The sequence below is a fragment of the Podarcis tiliguerta genome (assembly GCF_965153285.1).
Source record: "Podarcis tiliguerta genome assembly, chromosome: 6".
Taxonomy (NCBI): domain Eukaryota; kingdom Metazoa; phylum Chordata; class Lepidosauria; order Squamata; family Lacertidae; genus Podarcis; species Podarcis tiliguerta.
The window spans coordinates 61423156-61446294 of NC_139539.1; the positions used below are offsets into that span (position 1 = coordinate 61423156).

General features: G+C 42.3%; 1 protein-coding gene and 1 long non-coding RNA gene across 5 annotated transcripts; one reads left to right on the forward strand and one right to left on the reverse strand.

Moving 5' to 3' along the window:
• Positions 1-1762: 1762 nt before the first annotated feature.
• On the reverse strand, positions 1763-5323 carry LOC310681023. The gene is made up of 3 exons (XR_014513067.1): positions 5281-5323; positions 2227-3176; positions 1763-1857 (listed from the first exon to the last, which is right to left on the reverse strand). It is a non-coding gene; the product is annotated as an uncharacterized lncRNA (long non-coding RNA).
• Positions 5275-23005, forward strand: LOC310681019 (methylcrotonoyl-CoA carboxylase beta chain, mitochondrial-like). 4 transcript variants are annotated; one of them, XM_083448316.1, is made up of 13 exons: positions 5275-5446; positions 7258-7587; positions 8773-8969; positions 10750-10928; positions 11332-11412; positions 12234-12412; positions 13496-13688; positions 15323-15414; positions 18316-18472; positions 19637-19759; positions 20390-20538; positions 20826-20907; positions 22009-23005. In XM_083448316.1, the coding sequence occupies exons 2-13, from the start codon at positions 7262-7264 to the stop codon at positions 22096-22098; spliced, it is 1848 nt and encodes a 615-aa protein (XP_083304442.1). In that variant the 5' UTR covers positions 5275-5446; positions 7258-7261; the 3' UTR covers positions 22099-23005. The 4 variants fall into 4 exon arrangements, with proteins under 4 accessions (XP_083304442.1, XP_083304444.1, XP_083304443.1 ...); XM_083448317.1 differs by having other exon boundaries at positions 5337-5467; XM_083448315.1 differs by lacking the exon at positions 5275-5446 and adding an exon at positions 5497-5865.
• The last annotated feature ends 134 nt before the right edge of the window (positions 23006-23139 follow it).

A 23139-nucleotide genomic window follows, 5' to 3' on the forward strand; every position in this document is an offset into this window, starting at 1 on the left:
TCTCCATCAGCTTGGGAGTTTTTTCTGAGACGCTTGCGTGGTATGATAGCATCCTTTGTTGTATGAGCATCTTTATCAAGATGCTAACAGATCTGCCTGCCTCTGATCAGTTATGCTTCAAAGGAAGCTCACCAGTCCTGATTCTTTAATATTTTCCAGCCCAGATAGATGTTAACCAAAGGATCTCACAATAGTCATCTCCTTGCAGGAGCAAGGAAGCATAGGAGAATCAGATACACCACAAGGGCATCTTGGGTGGGATGGTTTTCAAAGAGGGCTAGACAATTGCATGGAAGAGAGGCCTATCAAAGGCAACTAGCCATGATGGCTATGCTCAGCCTCCCCTGTTGGAGGGAGCAATGCTTTTAAAAAGCACTTGCTGGAAGCCACAGACTCCCCAAACGTGTTTCACTAGGACCCCTTTCCTTCCCTCTGCCCTAGTACCTGAGAGTCATCCCATCTCCCCAGGGATTTGGCCAGAACAAAGTATATGTTGGGGAAAGGCTCCCTTCCTGCAAAGAAAATGGAGGAATCAGCAGGCGCCTGGCTCCCAGCCATGCTAGCACCAGTCTGGTGCATGAGGGTGGAGGACACAGAAAGGAAGCATTCCTATAGTATAGGGCACTCAACTGGCATTTCCACCTACCTGAACTCTGAGCCTTTCCCTGCTTGTTCTGGACTGCCTCTCTCCTAAGGAAGATGCAAGCTCTTGCTGGAAGCCACTGGTGGGAAGAGTGTTCCTATGATTCCCAAATGTTTCAGAAGCATCCTTTTGTTCCTTTAGCAGTTTAGCTGCTTGATATAATCATAGCATGGCAGAGTTGGAAGGGATCCCAAGGGTCATCTAGTCAAACCCCCAGCAATGCAAGGATACTGCCCACAGCCTCCAAACTCCAGCCTTCTGGTTACCATTGCAATTCTGCATGGTATGGAGAAAGGGGAGAGAGAAATGTGTTGCTTACACTCTCATAACACTGATAAGCGATCCACACCATGCAGCCCTTTCAATAACTAAAGTCTAAAGGGCTGTCACATGGAGGATGAAGCAAACTTGTTTTCTCCTGCTCCAGAGGCCCTTAGGCCCTGAAGCAGTGACTCTCCTTCCTTGGAGGTTTTTAAGCAGCGCTTGGATGGCCATCAGCCATGGATCATTTAGTTGAGATTCCTTCATTGCAGGGGGTTGGACTAGATGACCCTTGGGATCCCTTCCAACTCTACAAGTCTCTAATACTGTGTTTTAAAGAGCATCCAATGCGCCTTTAAAGCACATGACTTCCCCCAAAATGATTCATGCCATTGTGGCTTCCCTCTCACAGACCTACAATCCCCAGAACCCTGAAGGAACTACAATTCCCAGGATTATTTGGGGGAAGACATCTGGTTTTTAGAACAGGGATGGAGAATCTGCAGTTCTCACCCCCATTTCCTAGGAACCAGGAATGGGAAGCTCAAGTGTTTCTAACAGTATGGTTATAGGGAGCAGTGTGTATAAAATATTGAATGTAGTAGGGTTATTAAGGTAATTGTATCAGAATGATTATGGGAATGTTAAGGAGGGAGGGAGGGGGAAAGAGATATTGTGGAATTCTGGTGGTGAGTGATGGCTGGATGAGGATTTGAAAGGGAGTTTGAATGTGAGGCAGTTGAGAGAGGTGGGTTCTGGAGGGGGTGGTTGGGCAACTAACTATTCAGCTTAGGATCAGTAGTCTAGTCGTCATTTTTGTAATAAAGCAGAATATAAGATAAAGAGAATATGACGTCATCCTACAATCATTTAGTGAATCATCCATACAGTCTCCTTTAGTGAGGGTGCAGTACCTAGGATCTGGACCAAACATTGATATTTTTTGCTCTTTTCTAGTTTCATAGTTTGGATGCGGGTGGCGCTGTGGGTTAAACCACAGAGCCTAGGACTTGCCGATCAGAAGGTTGGCGGTTCGAATCCCCGTGACGGGGTGAGCTCCCATTGCTCGGTCCCTGCTCCTGCCCACCTAGCAGTTCGAAAGCACGTCAAAGTGCAAGTAGATAAATAGGTACCGCTCCGGCGGGAAGGTAAACGGCATTTCCGTGCGCTGCTCTGGTTTGCCAGAAATGGCTTAGTCATGCTGGCCACATGACCTCCGGAAGCTGTACGCCGGCTCCCTCGGCCAATAAAGCGAGATGAGCACTGCAACCCCAGAGTCGGCCACGACTGGACCTAATGGTCAGGGGTCCCTTTACCTTTACCTAGTTTCATAAGTTTGTTCTGGTTTTAATGATGTAATAGGGGTGGGGGCTCTTTTAATACTGGGGGCTGTCACACACTCCTTTTCTTCTTTAAAAAAATAATAATTTCCCCTCATTTTCAAAAGCACATGCATTATCTCTTTCTTCAGGTTCTTCTGTTACATTTATTGTGAGACATTGGTGTTATATGCATTATAGGGCTGGGAAGATTCTCAGGGCAGTTCACAATATGAAAATACAAGATGAAAAAAACACAAAATTCATAATAAAACCAAGAACAAAACGGTAGGTCAGTAACATAAGTATTACATGATTGCAGATTCTGTGACCTTAGTCACACCTGTGTGCTGGAAGTCTAGAACCAAGACTGGAAGTCTAACTTCAAATGTCCATGCAGCTATAAAACTCAGTCACCATCCCTCAGCTTAACATTCCTCACAATTATGCTGTGAAGATAAGAGAGCCATGATTTATTTGGACTAATTAATAAGTCTGCAAAAGATCTGGCAACCTAACTTACACACTCAAACTCCCTCAGTAGTTACTGAGCTTCTCCTTGGGCTGTTTTATTTTTTAGTGGTTTCACAAGCTTATTCATGGTGTACTAAGAGTTTCCTGATCTTTCTTTTTTTGGCAGAATTTTAAAATTTTATTTCCAAATAGAATGCTACCGGGGGGGGGGGGGGGAGTAAGACTGGAAGGAAATGAACAAACATATAAAAGATGAGGCTCTTGCATCACTTCAGATATACCAGTCAATCTGCAACTAACTATACACCTGTTTATTATTTTTCATATGTTTGGTTATTTTAAATAACATATGAAAGACAAACTAATAAAACGTGGCAACCTTGTTTCCCCTTGCAATCGGCTCTCAGAATCAACATAAAGCCTTCCAGTGCAACTCCTCAGCCAGATGGAAAAAGGGTTTTCATCTGTTTAAACACTCTCTGTGTAAAAATAATTAAAGAATAAATCCAATATGAAATATAGTGAGAAACACGTGGGGGTGGGGTGGGAAGGGCAAGTTAGGCAAAGATAGCACAGAGACGGGATTTGAAAACATAATGAAATCTACTCAGTGAAACAAAATGTCCAGAGCTAGGGTAAAGGGACCCCTGACAGTTAGGTCCAGTTGCGGATGACCCTGGGGTTGCGGCGCTCATCTCACTTTACTGGCCAAGGGAGCCGGCGTACAGCTTCCGGAGGTCATGTGGTCCGCATGACGTAAGCCGCTTCTGGCGAACCAGAGCAGCGCACAGAAATGCTGTTTACCTTCCCACCGGAGTGGTACCTATTTATCTACAGTGGTATATCGGGTTAAGTAATTCGTTCCAGAGGTCCGTTCTTAACCTGAAACTGTTCTTAACCTGAAGCACCACTTTAGCTAATGGGGCCTCCTGCTGCCGCTGTGCCGCCACCGAATTTCTGTTCTCATCCTGAAGCAAAGTTCTTAACCTGAGGTACTATTTCTGGGTTAGCGGAGTCTGTAACCTGAAGCGTATGTAACCTGAAGCGTTTGTAACCTGAGGTATCACTGTACTTGCACTTTGATGTACTTTCAAACTGCTAGGTTGGCAGGAGCTGGGACCGAGCAACAGGAGCTCACCAAGTCGCAGGGATTTGAACCTTTTGATCCACAAGCCCTAGGATCTGTGGCTTAATCCACAGAGCCACCTCATTTAAACCATGGAACTGGCTCCCACAGGAGGCGGTGATGGCCACCAATCTAAAGATGGCTTCAAAAGAGGCTGGCTGTGCTCTGCGTCTAAAATTGGAGGCAGCAATGCTTCTGAATGGCAGATGCTGGAAACCATAGTGGTTGGGCGCGGGGAAGAGGACGCTTGCGGGATTCCCTACAGGTGTCTAGTTGGCCAGCGTGCGAAAAGAACGCTGGACTGCCTGGCTTTCCTTCTGCCCTTCTGCCCTCCCCGCTCGCTGTACTCGAGGAACAGGCGTGAGCAGTGGCGTAGCGTGGGGGGTGCCAGGGGTGCGAGCCGCACCGGGCGCAACATTTGGGGGGGCGCAAGTCCAGAGGGAAGGGACAAGCAATCGAGGCTTGGTTGGGGGGAGGGATCGTCGTCTCCGTTTGGCCGGCCCCCCTCGAGGAAGCGGGAGGGAAAAGAGCCGCGCAGCAGCTGCAGCAGCAGGGAGGAGGAGGTGGAGGAGGAGGAGGTGGAGGAGCAGCAAAGCCGGGAGGAGGAGGGCAGGATCCAATCCGAGCCTGCTAATCGCTTGCTCAAAGAGGCAAAGGAAGAGGTGGAGGCGGAGCCACTGGCCCGGCAGGGAGGAAAGTTGGAGAGAGCAGCGCGCCTGGGCGCAGCGAGGTTGGGTAGGTGCGTGCGCCCTGGCTGGCTGCCCGCCTCCCGGGCTCAGTGCCTCCATGACCCCTCCAGCGGCGATGGGAGAGATCGGGGGTCTGGGCTTCTGAGATACCCTGGAGTGAAATCCTGCTTCACCTTCTTGGGAGTCCCTCTCTTATGCTTTGGGGGGGGTAGCAAGGGGGAAGAATAATGATTTCCTCCACCACCAGCCCCAAATTCTATAGTAAGAGAAATTGGGGGCCAAGCCAACTGGGGAAATGCTGAGTCTCTAACTATAGAGCTCAGGTATTTAGGAGCAAGCTGGCTCTGCCCATAGGGAGGAAAAGCACTCTGTGCAAGCTCAGAAAACCCACGCCATGCCACTGCGCGCTCGCACTCGCAGCTCTCTGCCCCTACCTGGCTCACTCACTCTCTCTCACTGCAGTGCTGGCTGTGTGAATCCGATCCGAGCCGCCGGGTCGCAGCCCACTGTGGAGGGGAGGGTGCCAGGCGTGCGGTGTGGTGCGGAGAGAGAGCGAGGGACTATCTGGGGGAGGGACAGTGCAGGGGGGGGGCGCAAATTACTTGCCTTGCCCCGGGTTAGGGGGCGCAAATTACTTGCCTTGCCTCGGGTGCTGACAACCCACGCTACGCCACTGGGCGTGAGGAAGCGCCCGCGACTCAGCACGTGCTGTTAACTGGCCAGGGGGAAGCGCGTGAAGAAAGCGGGCATGCGCATTCCCACACTTACCAAGGGACAGGCGTTGGCTTCCGCCCTTGTGAGAGAGAGAGAGAGAGAGAGAGAGAGAGAGAGAGAGACGCGGAGGGGGCGGAGCCCGTCCTGGACGCGGAGAACGCTTTACGTACTGAAGCGGGGCCGGGGACTTCTGGGAAAAGCCAAGAGTTGAAAGAAAACGGTAACTTCGAACTTTCCTTCGGTGCGCCCCCGAAGCGGGGGGCGGGGCGGGTAGAAAATGGCCGTTAGAAAACGGTCGTCGGGTGACGCAGCTGGCGGTGGGCGAACCCAGAGCAGTTGTAGGGTTAACGCCAGAGACGGAGGGGACGGATAAAAAAGGGAAACAAGGCCTTGGTTTCGCCTACAGCGGACTTGCCTGTTCAGCTGTTTCCCTCGAAACTCCGGGGCCGCCCTTGGGGCCAGAGTTCTGAGTTGTTTCGCGGGGCCTTCGGGAAAGAAAGAGCTTTCTTTTGGGGCCATAGCAAGCACGCTCACTTGGTGGGCTCGCTCGGCAACCGAGACCCGCCAGTTAAAACAAAGAACAAAAACGAGCAAACATGAGGCGGACAGCAAAAAAAATTCGTCCATCCTCTCCATTAGGTGAAATGAAATGTAGTCAGTGTAATAAAAGCAAGCGACAGTCAGATCAGTTTTGGCCAAGGACTTGTTGAACGCGCGCCGAGGCAAAGCATTCAAGCTCAGTGTAATGCAGCTAGAACAAATAAGTTTCCATGAGTTGCATATATTCCTAATTCTGCATCAGTGCAGTTCAGAATACAACAACCATTTTAGAAGCAAAGAGACGAAGCAGACACAGAAGGAATAGCAGCCTTGCCTATCCTGTTGTTCTTCAGGGGTAGTACAACTCCCATCAGCCTAAGCCAGCATTTAGCCAATGATCAGGGAAGATGGGAGTTGTAGCCCCAAACATCTGGAGTGCTCTCTGTTGGAGAAGGCTGCTGGTGCACCCTAAATAGACTCCCAGGGTTTGTCTTGCCGCAAAATAATTCCGTATTTTTTTTATAGTTGGTTGAGGTTTAATTTCAACCCATCACTTTACAAAATAAAGTTGACCTGTTAATGGCTTAATTTAGCTGACAGGCTACAAACTCATGCCCACTTAACCTGAGAGTAAAGGTGCAGTACTAAGCCCCAGATACACCACATCTTAATTTCCCCTAAATTCTGCATGGTGGCTTCCTCCTAGTTATTGTGTTGTTGCACTGTTATAACTGAAATGGCATTCCTTCTTTTTTGTGTGTGACCCTGGTCCCTTCCTTGGCATAGGGAATTTTTTGCTAATGCCTGGGTTTTGGCAGTCAGAAGATTCAAATACCAGCCTCAGGGAAGCACTGGAGTCTCCTAACCACTGAGCTTTGGAATTAGCTATTTTGGATGGGGTGCTATGAGATTTCCTGGCACAGTGCTCATGTATTATGTGTGGAATGGGTTCAATCACATCATCATGATATTAATGCTGTTACCACAGCATGATTGATCTCTTTTTGCACTGAAAGTGTATCATTGGGAATATGTAATTGGTGGTTGGCAAAAGCTTTTTTCCAGTGCTTTTACTGTGCTATTGATTTTGCTGCTGGTAGAGTATTGCATCCCACTAGCGGCAGTGGTGTCCAAACTTTTTTCAAAGAGGGCCAGACCAAAGGGCTGTGGGGGCCGACCAAAGTTAGGCCCCCGAAACGGACTTTGGACATGTCTGGTGTAAGGTATAAAGGTGGAACCTAGAATTGTCCTTCCTTTCAGTTAAATTCTTTAACTGTTGAAGTGAAATGAAATTAACTAGCAGAGATTTTGCTTCAAGAAAAATTTTTGTGTACTTGCTTCCATACAGCATTGAAAATGACAACTGAAATGTTCTAGTCGTATGCCACATTATTTTATCTTGGGAGGGCTATTGATTTATTTTTGTATGAATTCAGGGATGATATTTGATATGCATTTAAAAAATAAGTAATATGTTATTTATGATTCTAGGATCATGTGGATCGCTCTCACCATGCTCTCCAGGTATTCACGACACCCCTCGTCTACTTCCTGCTCTTCATTATTCCAAACTTCCAAGAGCATATGTCAGGAAGTTGGCATAGGCAGACAACAAATATGGAGACTCCGGAGATGCAAGAATGGAGCAAAATGCACCAGTGTGGTTCCACATAACATGCTACATTCCTCCTCTATGAGCTTCAAAATAAACAATAAATATAACCATGCAAAAAACTTTCCAGTATTAGATGGAACCATCCCTTCTCTGTATAGACACGTAGTTGAAGGCAATGCAAGAAACAGTGAGATCTGCATTCAGAGGTAACTAATTAAAAAAAAAATATTTCTACAGCATTAGTCCCTTGATTCAACAGCTTTGAGTAAGGTATGCATTTTTAGGTTCTTGCAAACTAGCCTTACCTTAGGCCAGGATCCAAAATAATTCTCCTGGCTTCAGTTTTTTCCTTAATCGGTTTGCTGAATTCAGTTATCTATAAACTTGAAAACTGTTACAAGTTATTTCTCCTGCCTCCTGAAAGGTTTAGAATGATTTCTCAACTTATATACGTACCTGCATATGTCTTGTGAAGATTTTTGTTTTCACAAGTTTGGTAGATGCTTTAGCACTTTTGGAGTAATGTTAACTCATTTAAAAAGACATCTAGCAAGTCGATACCATAAATGTTATCTGTGTTATATGCTTTACAATTTTTTGAAAATGTCATAAAACCTGTCCCTTATTTCATTTTGAATGCAAAGATATATATGAGTCATATCTTCCTAAGAGTTTTCAATTAATCATGATTCACAGATAGAGAGGAAAGTGACTCACTACTTGTACGTATTGGTCCTGAAGAAAAAAATGGCAGCAGCCCAAGGGGCTTTATTCAAAACTAGTAGTGCAAGCTGAAAGAAAACTCATGAAAATGAGTACTTTGCATTAGTTATTTTAGTTTAACTGTTTCCATTTTATCTCTCGAGAAAGCCAGAATCCAAATATCAAATAATACAGTTAATTTTTGAATGATAGGCTGTCCTAGCTTTGTGGTTGGTCATAGGGCTGTTTGGGAATTTACAGTAAAATCAGCCAAGCACTTTTACTTTTGAATATGAGACTGGTTCCAGGTAAGGACAAAATTATATTTGCTCTTTTCATTTCTTAAGAAATATAGTCTTGAAGGAGCTGCTATATTTTAAATCTGTACTTAAATCTCTAGTCACAGTTCCATGAAACAAATGTTTTCATGTTTTTTCAGGATCAAGGTTATGTCTATGTCATACAAGGTTTCCCCTAATTTGACATGTGAACACATGTATGTGTCCAGTTTAAATTCTTATTTTTTTCTTTGTTGCTGAATTTTGAATAATACAGTCACACTATTTCCTTATAAGTATGATGGCAGTGTTGTTAATATGTGTGTTGGATTAACTTGTTCTTAAGGGACTTTTGTCTTTGGCAACAGAAGTTGGTTTTCAGTTCCATTGAGCTTTTCATTTTGATATCAGGTATTCAGAGTTGCTTGTGAAGGTCAGTAAAGGAGGAGGAAAAAATGCAGTATTGCGCCACACTCAGAAGAACAAAAAGTTGCTTGTTCGTGAACGCTTAAAGATGCTTCTTGATGATGAAAGTTTCCTTGAGCTCTCCCCTTTTGCAGGCCTTGATATGCCTTATGGTGATGTTCCTGCAGCAGGATGTCTCACTGGTAGGTTTTGCGTAAGGGATTTTTTAAAAGGTAAATCGCAGTATAGTAAATCTGCATGCACTTAATCAGTTCATGCCAATTGATAGTGTGGCCTGCCGCTGTTAATAAATAACAAAATCTATTCCATCTGTGCTATGCCTGTTGGAAGATGCAATAGTGAAGACAGAATGAGAGGGAGACATTAGAGTGCCTTTAAGCTACCTTTTCGACAAGCGGAAGCAAATGTTTGGATCAGGTTTGGTTTGGCACACATCAGATAAGGCTTTCCTAGGTGGGTATTAACGTACAGTAGACACAAGGTTTAATGAGTTAAATTCATAAATTAATCAACTAAAGCCTCAGTCAATTAATTGGTCAGGCTGTGATTTAGAAAACATTTGTTTTGAGGATGTTTTGGATTCTTGTCTGTGGAGCAGGAATGAAAAAAGTATTAAAGCTGGCCTTTAAATCTAATATCTCAAGCTGAAATATTGATAATACTGTATGTACATTTGATAGATTATCATGTGACTTTAACTGATCAGTGCAATCCATACCCAACCTTATATCAGATGTGGGGTTGAATTGAGCAGAGACACCCTTCAGCTCAGTTAACTGGTTGCCAGACATTCAGGTAGATAGAAGGCTTGCTGGTAGTATTCACACTTTCAGAGCCCAACAGAAGACTTCAAAATACAGGGGTTGGGAATCCAGACCTTGAGTTGGCCCAGGGATCAGGCCCAGTTGTCCTGCCTCCCCCGCTTCCATTGCAGCCACCATGAGCAGCCGGGCTGGGAATGCAGTGGTGGCTCCTCTTTAAGCAGTGGGGAGAAATTAGGATTGCAGCCTTTATTTAACTGGTTGAAAGAATTAATTTGTTCAGGACAGAAAGAATCAATTCTGTGACAACAAACAAAGCAATAAGGAGATTCTACACTGAGCTTATAGGACAGGGGTCAGCAAACTTTTTCAGGAGGGGGCCGGTCCACTGTCCCTCAGACTTTGTCGGGGGCTGGACCCACTGCCTCCTGAAAGCACCCCCCCTCCCGAAAGGCCTCCCCCGCCTATGCCACTCATGCCACAGCCACCGATGCTGCCTTGTCTTCGGCAGCATCAGCGTCCTCTGTCTTGGCGGGGCACAGAGCCCATGTCGCTGGTCTGGGCGGCGGAGGCAGCCTCCACACCACTGCCGCTCCCTTCCTGCTCGGCTGCTTCCTCCCGCTTGGCCACCTTAGCGGGAAGGAAGGGGCGGTACCCAGATTCCGATGGCCTGGGTGGCGGAGGCAGCCTCTGCGCTGCTGCCACTTCCTTCCCGCTTTGCCGCTTCCGCTGCTCAGCTACTTCAGCGGGAAGGAAGGGGCGGCGCCCAGAGGTGTCCGCAGCTTCTGATTGGCTTCAGGAGCTTGCGGGCTGGATTAAGGAGCCCAGTGGGCCGTATCTGGCCCGTGGGCCTTAGTTTGACGATCTCTGTTACAGGATCTTTTGATAAACAAGTAATTTTATCTGCATGTATTGAAAAATGTCACCATAGGATACCTTATCAGCTGACTCACTTCTTAGTTCCACAACTGTTCTCATTCACTACACATGTTCAAACTCTAGCAGCATTGTAAGTAAAAGAGGATAGCTGAAAGTTGAGCTGCATTCTTTCTGAGTTCTTTGGCATTTTAATATGCTACAAAAGATCTCTCTAGCATATTTATGTACTTAATTGCCTTACTTTATGACCCAGTTACAAAATATTCCAAAATGGATAATTCATACTGTTTGTAAAATGTAATGACAATAGTCATTGCTGCAGGTATTGGAAAAATCTGTGGAGTCTGGTGTGTCTTCATGGCAAATGATGCAACTGTGAAAGGAGGGACCATTTATCCTATTTCATTGAAGAAACAACTGAGAGCTCAAGAAATAGCAATTAAAAATAGACTTCCGTCTGTTTACCTTGTGGACAGTGGGGGAGCATTCTTGCCACTTCAGGTAAAAGACATGTTCTATGAAACCGGTTGATTTAATTTGCTTAAAATTATTCCCTTTGTCTTGTTTTATCGTTAGCTTTCAAGTCTGTGTCCTAAAAATATTGTATACTCGAAAAATAGTCAAGGTAACAAAGTCAAAGCCAGTTTGTCATTGAACTGTCAATGAATTAACCATGTCAAAGAAAGATGAGTTACCGGTATGTATAAAATTACTGCACAGAATATACTTGGGGTTTTTTGGGGGGGGGGGCCCAAAAAAAGGAAATACAGATTTTCAGAAAAATAATGATTCTTTCAGTATGCTAAAAACAACATTTGAAAAAGAAAGAGGCAGAACAACCGCATAGAACATAGGCTTTGTAACTTTTGAATTTTTACTGTATTTCCTGCCTCTGTATTATTAGGCAGAGTTGTTTCCTGACCAATTCCATGGAGGCCGAGTTTTCTACAATGAGGCTGTGATGTCTGCATTGAAAATCCCTCAGGTATAATATTGGGGAAAAATCTGTGCATTAAAAATGCATTTCCAAGTAGTATATAGTTAATAAGTAAAAGAATGCACTGCTGAGGAAAGCAGTTCATAGTGTTTTGGAAGAGTCATCCAGCAGTTTAAATTTTGCATTTGTTGCACAAGGAATAGGTCCACTATGATCAGAAACCATTATGGTAGATAATCACTGGCCATTACATTCATATCTTAAATATCTGACCATAGTTAGTCTTGCATTCTTGCATTAAACACCTGTTAGTACTTTCATCTCATTTGATTCAACAGACTAGAGAAAGAGAGCCAGTGGGTCACATTCTGAAACATTCCTTCTAAATTCTCTTCACATCATGAACACTGTGGGTCCCTGAATAATCTGAGCTGGTTACCCTTCCCTTTGCAACATGTCACACAGGCATGATACTACTACCTCTTCTCACTTGTGATAACACTGGAGCAGGTTCTGCCCACCTCAAAAAATGTAGACGTGGAGAGAACTTGCTGCAAAAACCCCCAACCCTGACAAGCTGTCACAAATCATAATACAGATTTTGTATCTGAGGTATGGCCTGCACATGCTTTCTTTGCTTAAGTAAGGATTATGTATTATTGCTGTACAATATAAAATTAAGTCTGATATATTTGATACTGCTCTCTAAAATAAAACTCCTGACTCCTTTTCCCTGTGGGATTTTCAGTGCAATTTCTCAATATAATCATATGCTTGATAACTCTTCCTGGAAATTTACAACATAAAATTAAATATTTCCTCATCTTTGTTCTTTTTTTCTTACCCAGCTATCTTGGTGTGTCCTCTAGGTGGCAGTTGTGTGTGGTTCTTGTACTGCAGGAGGTGCTTATGTTCCTACCATGGCAGAGGAAACAGCCATTGTAGACAAAATTGGCACAATGTTTATCGCTGGGCCCCCTTTAGTTAAAGCTGCCACAGGAGAAGATATTGATCCCGAGGCACTGGGAGGAGCCAACCTGCATGCTAAGTAGGTATAATATTTGTTCCTGAGCTCTTAATATTGATTGAATGATACCTTTAGTCCTAGTTTTTCTAGGTATAATGATCTCATTTTTAAAAAATGCCTACAAATGTCAGAAGCATCCAGAAACAAAAAAGTGCTGCATTATTTGCATTTAGTTGGCTCATATCTATTTCTGGGTCCAAAATCACCCCTCAACATACAACATTTGTTTGTTTATATCCTGCTCTTTCAGTACCTTGCACAAGTACTGTGCATTTTACATTAAAATGAGGGAGGAACAAAAACCAAATAGCAAACCGTACAACCCACTTCTAGAAAAAGGAAGTGCTGGAGCTCACCAAGAACACCTCCTTTGTTCTCTTAGAATGGGAGTGGTGCCCACCTGAGAGGCTTGGGGTTGAGTTTCTGTGAGTTCTGGCTGGGAAAAACAGCAAGAATCAGAATACAAAAAGCCAGACAGCATCACTGCACTATAGGCCTGATTGGAAAGGTGTGCTTTCACACCACACTATAATCTCAAGAAGAAAGCCAACCTTATCTCAGAGTGGAGTGGTGGTCCACAGATGGAGTGCTGCAACCAAGAAGACATTCCTTTGCATCACTGCCCCATTCCCTATGCTTGGTAGAGGGATTGTGAGATGCTGCTAAGATCCTCAGCACATCTGAAGCCATAGGCCAGAAAATAATGGGAGATGTGCTCCTTCAAGTACTTGGGACCCAGTGAAATTTGAATTGGGAACAAGTGCTATGGGGCACCATTCATAGCCCTGGCACCTGCATTCTGCAATAGCAATAGTTTCTGTCTAGAGCACATTGTGCTACTCTAAACATGAGAATTCATGAAGAAAACTAATAGCACTCCTCCTTCAGTACAGTTAATGCAAATTGATATTACAGTCTCACCAGCTTTAATATATTTTTTGTAAGAAATTATCTTGTCTGAGGCAAATGTTTATTATTTCCAATCACTTGAAAGACAGAAGATAAATATAAGGAATCATTTATTTTACTGTTAGTAGTAATGTTTTCTGATCATGTTTGTTGAATTTTATCTGTTGCCAAATATTTGTAAATTATTTTTCTCAGGGTCAGTGGCTGTGTTGACCATTTTGCATCTTCAGAAAAAGAAGCGTATGAATGTGTTAGAAATATTATTTCAACACTCAATTATGAAATTCCTACAGAAGAAACTGTAGAGTATGACAGTCCCTTGTACAGTGCTGATGAGCTTCTGGGGCTTGCACCACAAGATTATAGCTACACTCTACATATAAAATTGGTAAGGACAATGTTTGTTGCAATCTGAAGTTAGGCTCCTTGATATAAATCCCATTGATGTTAGTAGGCTTAAAAAATAAACAGTGTGACAGTATAGTTAACAGTGGTTGAACTACAAATCCTGTGGCTCAGTTTTCTTGGATCATTTATGTAAATTGGTGAAAACAAAAAAATCCTGTAAGCATTTTAAGGACTAACAAATTTATTATCGGATAAGCTTTTGAGAGAATCCACTTCATTGCATGAAGTGCGATCCTCAGTTGGCAGCACTGTTAATTATGCTTCATGCATCTGATGAAGTGGAACTTAGTTCATGAAAGCTTACGTTATAATACCTTTGTTAGTCTTTAAGGTGCTTGCAAGACTTTTTGTTGTTTACAGCCAACAAACACAGCTACTTCTCTGAAAGTTGTCCATTGCTGCTTGCTTTTAGAAGTACTTCTAGAGATGATACTGTATTGAGGTGCTGAGTTGAAAAGGTAGATCAAGGGTTAATTTGAGTATTTCAAATGGTCTACTCCTTTATGTGTGCATAGTCGAGGCCATGGTTTGTAGTTGGTTGTTATTTCTCATAAAACTCAGGAAGAGATGTGAGAAGTATTCACCATATTCTTCATGAATCAAAAAGCCTTATTAGTCTGAGTATTTACTGCTACTTAGTTTTTATTAGCAGTAAGGCTGTCCTACTCTTTCCCTACTCCAGCTTAATAGAGATGCCTGATCACAGGGTGTACTTCATTCCAGATCTAGGGTGCTACTGCCAAGAATACCTTATTCTGGATGCCAGTTAACAGGATCTCTCTTGATGTAAGAACAAGTAATAGAACCTGCCCAGCAGATCTCAGGTCATGGCCAAGATAGTATTGAGAGAGGTGTTTTTTCAGGTATTCATGTCCCAAGCTATTTATGACTTTATATGCCATATTGACGATGGCATACAAAGCCATAAATAGCTCGGGGCATAAACTGGGCTCAGTGACAAATAGACTGGCAACGCAACTGCATTGTAAGCAGTGTTGTATGCTCCTGAGTTATCATATTTGTCAGTTTCCGTGCTGCAACATTTTGCTGTAGTCTCTGAACCATCTTCTAAGGGTAGCCCTACTACTGTAATGGTAGTCAACCTGGGAAGTTACTACAGCCTGGATTACTGTGATCAGGCTAGCTCCATTAGGCTGTAGCTGTTGAACCCACTGGAATAATAGAATCGTAGAGTTGGAAGGGACCATGAGGGTCATCTAGTCTAACCCCCTGCAATGCAGTGATCTTTTGCTCAACGTGGTGCTCAAACCTATGACCCTGAGATTAAGAGTCTTATGCTCTACCAATACCTACTTAAATCATAAAATTTTACCTTTGGATGTACGGTCGGTATCTAAACAAGTAAAACAATTTTGAATGTTAAAGTTAAAATTTTGTGATCTAACAGAGTAGTATACCTGACTCAATCATACTTGAAGCCGACTCATTGAAATCATTGGATTTAATTTCAGTGTGTCTGCTCGTAGTATGACTTAGTTAGACATCATCCATTATCTTTGAATATTGAGCCATAATTGGAGACAGAAGACATGAATTTTTTTCCAGCAAGCTACCTACTATTGATTTTTCATTTCTCTTGACAATATTTTATAGATCCTGAGTCGGATGATAGATGGCAGCAGGTTCCAGGAATTCAAAGCTAATTATGGAACTACCTTAGTAGCAGGATTTGCCTACGTAGAAGGGTAAGGGAGAAGTTTAAACCAGCGGGCCACATTATTGCAACACTTTTTAATGATTAGTTGTTCAAGCAAATGGTAATTTGATCCCTGTTAGAGTCACCTGAAATTGCAGAATTGAGCTTAGATTTGTTACAGAGATAGAAATGTAGCCATGCTATATTATGGCTCCCAGGTTGTTTGGATCACTTATGCAATTGTTTTCACATTGTTACTCTTTTTTTGGAAGCCAAGGTGTATAACTGGATTTAAATTTTGTTGGATTCATTGTATTCCAAGTGCTTAGTGCTTACATTTTGGGGTTTTAAATTAATATAGTCTGTACTTAGCCACCTGACTAGACAATCAGTGTTGCTGATTAATAGTAAATTGTACCTGTTTTTTTTTTTAAAAAAAAATCATTGTATGTGTTTATAGAATTATTTACAACTGCAGTACTATACCCACATCTGTGAATAAGCCCTGTTGAATTTAGTGGGACTTACTTCTGTGTAGAATGCATATGATTCTACCGTTAGTAATTCTTCTTTTTAAGATTTATCTCTGCTAAATATTTTCATATTTCAACTTAAAAAGCATGCAGACGAAATTTTATTTTGGCATCTCAGAGCTCAGAAGAATTATCAGTATTACACTACTAACAAACCACCAGCAATTAAGTTCAGCCAAAGACCTGATTACATTTAGCAAATTAGCAATTTATTTAATAAACATAGAAATGGCTAGCTTTGGGCCAAGACACATACCGACACCTGAAAGACCATGATCAGCTCTAAAAGATACTGATCAGACCTAATTTAATATAATCTAGTTGATGAGTTTTTTCTAGGATCTTTCCAGAATAGTTGTCTTGCACAAATAACTTACAATCACATTCTTGCATGAGATCTAATCCTTCTCTCATGTAGAACTTTGATGTGTGGGGAACTTGCATTCTCAACAAACATCAATTTGCTGTTGCTAGAGAAATGTGAGTTCTCAGCTATCATCACCACTCACTAACACCTCGTATTCAGTCATACCTCGGGTTGAATGTGCTTCGGGATAAGCGTGTTTGAGTCGCGCTCCGTGGCAACCCGGAAGCAACCATATGTCAGGAGTGCTCTGATGGTGTTTCCTGCTTGGCAGGGGGTTGGACTCGATGGCCCTTGTGGTCTATTCCAACTCTATGATTCTATGATTCTACTTCCGGGTTTCGCTGCTTGCACTTGCACAGACGCTCAAAATGACGTCACGCGCATGCGCAGAAGCGCTGAAATGTGACCAGTGCACGCGCAGACGTGGGCTACGTTTGCTTCTAGATGCGAACGGGGCTCTGGGACGGATTCCGTTCGCATCTAGAGGTACCACTGTATGTGCATGTATGTGCTGGGCACCTGCTAACTAGAGTCCAGCAGCAAAAGCCTCCTTTCACCATTTGTCCATTTTAAAAAATCAAAATTTTAAGGTGCTATGGTTTGTGTATCCAGTGGGAATAGTTACATAAAACATTTCAAACTATTTGATGAAGGGGAAGCACTGGCAAGTCTACCCAAGTCCCTCCATAACTTTGTTTAGCAGTTTTGTGAGTCCTCCTTAAAATTAATTATAGGCAGTGTACTCTCTGGCATTGCAACATATACAACGTCTTCAAAACAAAATGTCAGTACGTTGAACAGGCTTTCCCCCAATGTGCAGCTCTCCGTGCAGCAGACCATTGTTCTTATCCATGCTCCTTCTCTGTCCAGTGAGAACTCAATGCCATCCTGTTAGCCTTCCTTGGGCAAGTGCTACACTGTATTTAAGTAATGCCTTCTTGTGCGGATAATCCATTTTTGCACATAGCTGCTTAAGTCAAGTCTAGGATCCAGAAGCTGGTAAGTGCTTGTGGTGCAGCCTGAAAGAGCCTGATGAGCTGCCACCTTCTGGGTTGTCAGTTGAATGGTTAAGCAGGCCTTATTCTCTAGGGCTGATAATAAGACTGCTTTCACTGACTCTAAGATCACTCAAAACTTTAAAAAGCTGAAATAAATATTTAAAGTCCGTTTTGTAAGTGAAAGAGAAGCCTCTTGTGGCCTAACCTTTTCCATTAATGTTAAGCTCGTCTCTAAGTAGCTCTAGAAAGTGAATTATTTTGCTAGGATTAATAAAGCATGCTGCAGACTCAAACTCATTGATTTCCTCTGAGATGAAAATATGATAGTTGAGATGGTTTGTCTTTTCATCATAATGGAAAATTACGCCACAGAGAATATGAACTGTATTTTGCTTCCTGCTGTAAGCAGACTTGAGAACATTAACAAATAAGTTCCATATTAACTACTTATGCAGGATCATCTGTTTATGAAAATGTATGCTTTTGTCACTAAAAGTACAAATTTGCATGATTAATTTGAGCTTTTTCAGCCTTGAATGTCCATAACCAGTACATAATAAGTAACCCATTAGATTGTTGCTTCATACTTCGGCATTGGAACCATGTTTGTCCATACATTCTAAGCTAGCCTACAATCTTGTGTGGACTGCAACTGCCATCATTCCCAGCCATCATGGCCAATAGTGAACATGCCTTCCCCTCGCATAAGGGGCTCCCTAGATCCCTCCTAATAATTTATGACAGATCTCTTGCACAAACATTCCCGCTTTTGAGAGTAAGGGAATTTAGACAAGAATTTAGATAAGTAATTTTCCATGCCTGCACTTCACCCAAACCATATTCTTTTAAATGACTTGTAGCAGCAGATTATTTATTGTAAACATTTCTAAGTATCTTGGGAGTTTTGAAGCAAAAGTAATGCAAATCATTTGTTGCCTATTTAAGGTGATATTATAAAGTTATAGTACTAAACACATGGAGGGTACTTACTGTGTTGATTTCAATGTTTCTACTACCTGTGTACTATAAAAAGTGTTTTATGTTTTTGTTAGACAGCTAGTTGGAATAGTGGCTAACAACGGTGAGCTGACTCATGAAGCTTCTCTGAAGGGTTCCCACTTCATACAGCTTTGTAGCCAACGAAACATTCCAATCCTTTTTCTCCTGAATACAGCTCCATGTGCAGCAGAGCCAACCAGTCTCACACAGGTAAAGCAGCTAGTACAGAGCACAGTCAAATGGCTCTGAATTAGGGTATCACGCTTTCAGTTTCAAATGTAAAAAAGTTTTTTCACTGGAAAAGTTTGCTCACTTCGGTTCTTCCCTGCAATAACAAATTCCTCTGCATCCAACAGGGAACAGGTTCTCTGAATGTAAAAAGTTTGAAAAATGATTGAGGGGATATCTCTCCACCTGGTATTTCCCAGGTTTAAGGTAGCTTGTGGGACACGGGTGGTGCTGTGGTCTAAACCACCGAGCCTAGGGCTTGCTGATCAGAAGGTTGGCATTTCGAATCTCCGCAATGGGGTGAGCTCCTGTTGCTCAGTCCCTGCTCCTGCCAACACAGGAGTTCAAAAGCACGTCAAAGTCCAAGTAGATAAATAGGTACCGCTCCAACGGGAAGGTAAATGGCGTTTCCGTGCACTGCTCTGGTTTCGCCAGAAGCGGCTTAGTCATGCTGGCCAGATGACCCGAAAAACTGTGCAGACAACGTCGGCTCCTTCAGTCAGTAAAGTGAAATGCGCATTGCAACCCCGGAGTCATTCGCGACTGGACTTAACTGTCAGGGGTCCTTTACCTTTTTTTTAAGGTAGCTTGTCAGCCAAATTAGGAGCCCAACAAGTTAACATCTGAACACTGCATAAGAAGTGCTGTTGTATACCTAGAAACTGTAATTTCCTTATAATGCAAGCTTCTTTGTTGGAAATTCAGTAGTAATGATTACAATTAACTAAATTCTTGGTATGTGAAAAAAATCAGAACTAGCAGATTTCACCATATACAATGAAAAATAATGTTCCCTACAGAGCTCAGTATTTCCAAGTAGTATACTTTGTTTTTGTGCCTGGAAAATGATGGACTGGCAGTTTTTGAAACTCCTGTTTCCTTTTAGTCTGCATGTGCATAGATAGAGAGCTTTGGTCTTGTTTTGAAGAGGAACAGATTAGAACAATGAATTTCTAGTGCTGAATCCTGCATTAATTACTACCATCTTCTTTTCCCCCCCTTTTACTGTTGGTAGGCAAATTAGTCACTTAAATATTCGTATAAAAGATTTGCAAATCCTGTACATGTTGAGACCAGGAATAAAGGGAACATCTGCATGTAAAAAGTAAAAGAAATAACTCTCACCATTCTTTCATTTTAATTCAGGCAGAGGATCACACTAATAGGCTGAAAGCACAAGCATCCATGATGGCTGCAGTTGCTTGTGCTGCTGTTCCCAAGATAACCCTTGTGATTGGTGGCTGCTATGGAAATGAAAGCTATGCTATGGTAGGTTGTTGAACGTAGGATCAGCTTCTCTTTCCTCACCCACATGCCCCATGTACACAGCTCCTGTCCTAGCTAGTTTCTTAGGGTAAAACTCAACATGGTGCTAAGTCTCTTGTTCCATCAGTGCAAAGATTTCTCCCTGCACAATGGGGCAGATGTTCTTCTCCCTCCTGGCCCTGCATCCCCTCCAATACTTGGATTGTTACTTACCCAAGGAGTAGATTTCATCATGCGGTCACTGGGTTGGGACAGATCTGTTCTAGGTGTTCCCCCAACCCTCTGAAGGGAAGGTTGTGGTCGTGGGAAGAAATGGATTTATGTGTAAGCATAAATCCTTGTGCTTACAAGACATGGTAGTGGAATGCCACACTTGAAACTTGATATAACTAAGAATCTCTAGCACGTAGTGAGGAAAATACAGAATTATTGTTGACACAAGTAGACATGGTACCAAAGGATCAGACTGTACTGAAACCAGAAATTGGTGTTTTAAATTAGATGGACACTATATTTCACAGTTCTTTAATGCCTTCTTAATATGTTTCCCTTGAGTCAATGCTTTGTTCAAGCTGGCTTAAATGGTGAGTTTTCATTTCTGAATTTCTCTGGTCTTGTGTTGTCTGTCTTTAGTGTGGAAGATCATTTGATCCAAACTTCCTGTTCCTCTGGCCCAATGCAAGAATAGGCCTTGTGGATTCAAGACATTGCCACACGCTCTCATTTATTTGGGATGCTGATCGACAAGGAGCAGAAGTAGACTTAAAACTATTAAAGGAAAAGTAGGTGCATTCAACAAAAAACTCAGTGTTATGATTAAATTAATGGTATTGATGTTTCTCTTTGGATTTCAGGGTGCTGCTTCTAATTTTTTTAATAGCTAAAAGAATTATAAATTTTTGGAGTTACTTGTTTTCTATACTAGCGATTATTTTACTTTTTAAAGCAGACCGTTGGCTCTTCAGTTTGGGGGTATTAAAAATGTGCTATATCGTCTTAGTATTCCCCAAAGTACAATATATCTTTACAAATGCAGTTGAGAATTGAAATTTTTCTTTTGTCTTTTAAGACTAGAGGAAGAAAGCAGTGCATTCTACTCTTCTGCCAGACTCTGGGATGATGGTGTAATCCTACCGCAGAGTTCAAGGAAGGTAAGCTTCTTTCTCTAAGTGTATGTCTCTATATCTCTTCCTTCCCAAGCCTACCTGTTAAAAAATACTGGTTTCTGGTTTTTTCTGTTAAAATAGTATATGGAGGGGAGGGGAAGAAGGCACATTTCCTTCCCCTGCCTTCCCTCTGGCTGTATGCTTGTTTGTTTATTTGTTTGTTAAAAATACACCCCCCCGGATAAAAACCCTTTTTTAAAAACAAAAAACAAAAACTAATTGAATATTAGTGTGACTTCTGAATTATTTTGGACCAGTTGTGGAGCAGGTTGGTCTGATGGAGGCCTTTTAGATTAGAGCCACAGGGCAGTTCAAGGGTAAGGGCGCTTTAGACAGCCCTAGTGATTAGTAAGGGAGTTGGTAGGGCAGACATAATTGAAGGTAAAGGTAAAGGGACCCCTGGCCATTAGGTCCAGTCATGACCGACTCTGGGGTTGCGGTGCTCATCTCGCTTTATTGGCCGAGGGAGCCGGTGTACAGCTTCCGGGTCTTGTGGCCAGCATGACTAGGCCACTTCTGGCGAACCAGAGCAGTGCAAGGAAACGCCATTTACCTTCCCGCCGGAGCGGTACCTATTTATCTACTTGCACTTTGACATACTTTTGAACTGCTAGGTTGGCAGGAGCAGGGACCAAGCAACGGGAGCTCACCCCGTTGCGGGGATTTGAACTGCCGACCTTCTGATCGGCAAGTCCTAGGCTCTGTGGTTTAACCCACAGCGCCACCCGCAACCCTAGACATAATTGAAACAGAACAGTTATTGGTAGCATACTTTAGGGATGTAATTCTCTCTGAAATAATGGGTAGATGATGTTTTTTCTCTTAATTTACTGCAACAATAAATTGACACAAATTCACTGCTTGTTTATCTGCTTCCTCCTATATTCCTTTGCTTGCCTTTCCTACAGTTTCTGCTTTACATATTTTTTCATGATAATTGCTTTTAGCATCTCCTTTATCCTTAGAGTGACCTTCTGATACGTTTTATTCAGCTTCTACAGTAATTGTCAGTCTTGTGAAGCACTTTAGAATGTTCCAAATACATTAATTTTTGTTGTTGTATTTGTTGTGTGTTCCTTTTGACAGGTTATTGCACAATGCTTAAGAATTATGAAACAGCAGAAATACCAGATCATGTCCCTGCAACAGTCTCCTCTTCCTGTCATAAGAATGTAAGCAGGAAAGCCTGCTGGTAAAAAAATGAATTTGAACATCTGACTCCCTGGATGTTAAATAGAAACAATTAGTATTTTAATATTGTCATCATGATTTCTTAGTATGAAAATGTTTGATTTCTATATATGTTTATATATCAGTCTTCAATCATGCTTCTATTACTGTCCACACCCAATGATAGGATACTTTAAATTGATGTCTTTTGTGCTGAATATAACCAAACAAGTATTATGGAAATCATTTATTAGCTGATATACCAAGGTTTAAGGTGTGTCAAGTTAATAATTTAAAACAAAACTTAAATAATACAGAAAACAGATTTAACAGCACCAGAAACACCAGAATATACTAACCAGCCAAGCCAAAAGCTACCGTTTTACTGTTTGGTTTTTAATTATTTACTTGTTTTTATCTTGTATTCTGTTAGCCACCCTGAGATCCTATGAGGAAGGCTGGTGTATAAACCTAATAAATTAAATAATTCTTTGCCACCACTTCCCAAAAAACCAAAATAAAGGGGAGCCAACTGATGTAAACACCTTATTTTTATCTCTGGCAGTTTTTACCTCCCACAGAGTTGGCCCCTGAAATTTGACTATATGAGGTGGTTGAAGCTGCAGGACGGTGCACAGAGGTGTGTCTTCTAAGTTATGAGGCTCTGATTGTAAAGAGCTTTTCATGAACATTTACAATTTTAATGCAGTTTTTACCTCTGTCTTGAAGACTCTTCAGGTTGGTGCAATAAAGACTTTTGGATTAATTCTTTCTGGATGTAAGATCATGAATGTGTCATTTTCCCTCAGAAGTGGGGAAAATGCTAAGAGATTTATTGTAATTATTTTTTTAACTTGTTCACAATTGTTAAAAAGTATTAGAATTCAAGACTATATTAAAGAATGCATTCTCACTTTGTTTCTGAAAATATATTTGCTAAGTGACTAACAGTTACAAAATCTGTCCATAATTAAGTTTTTTTGGGGTGTTAAATTGACTTGAGTCTCTTTACCCCCACCCACCTACACATTCATTCATTTGCTTTAA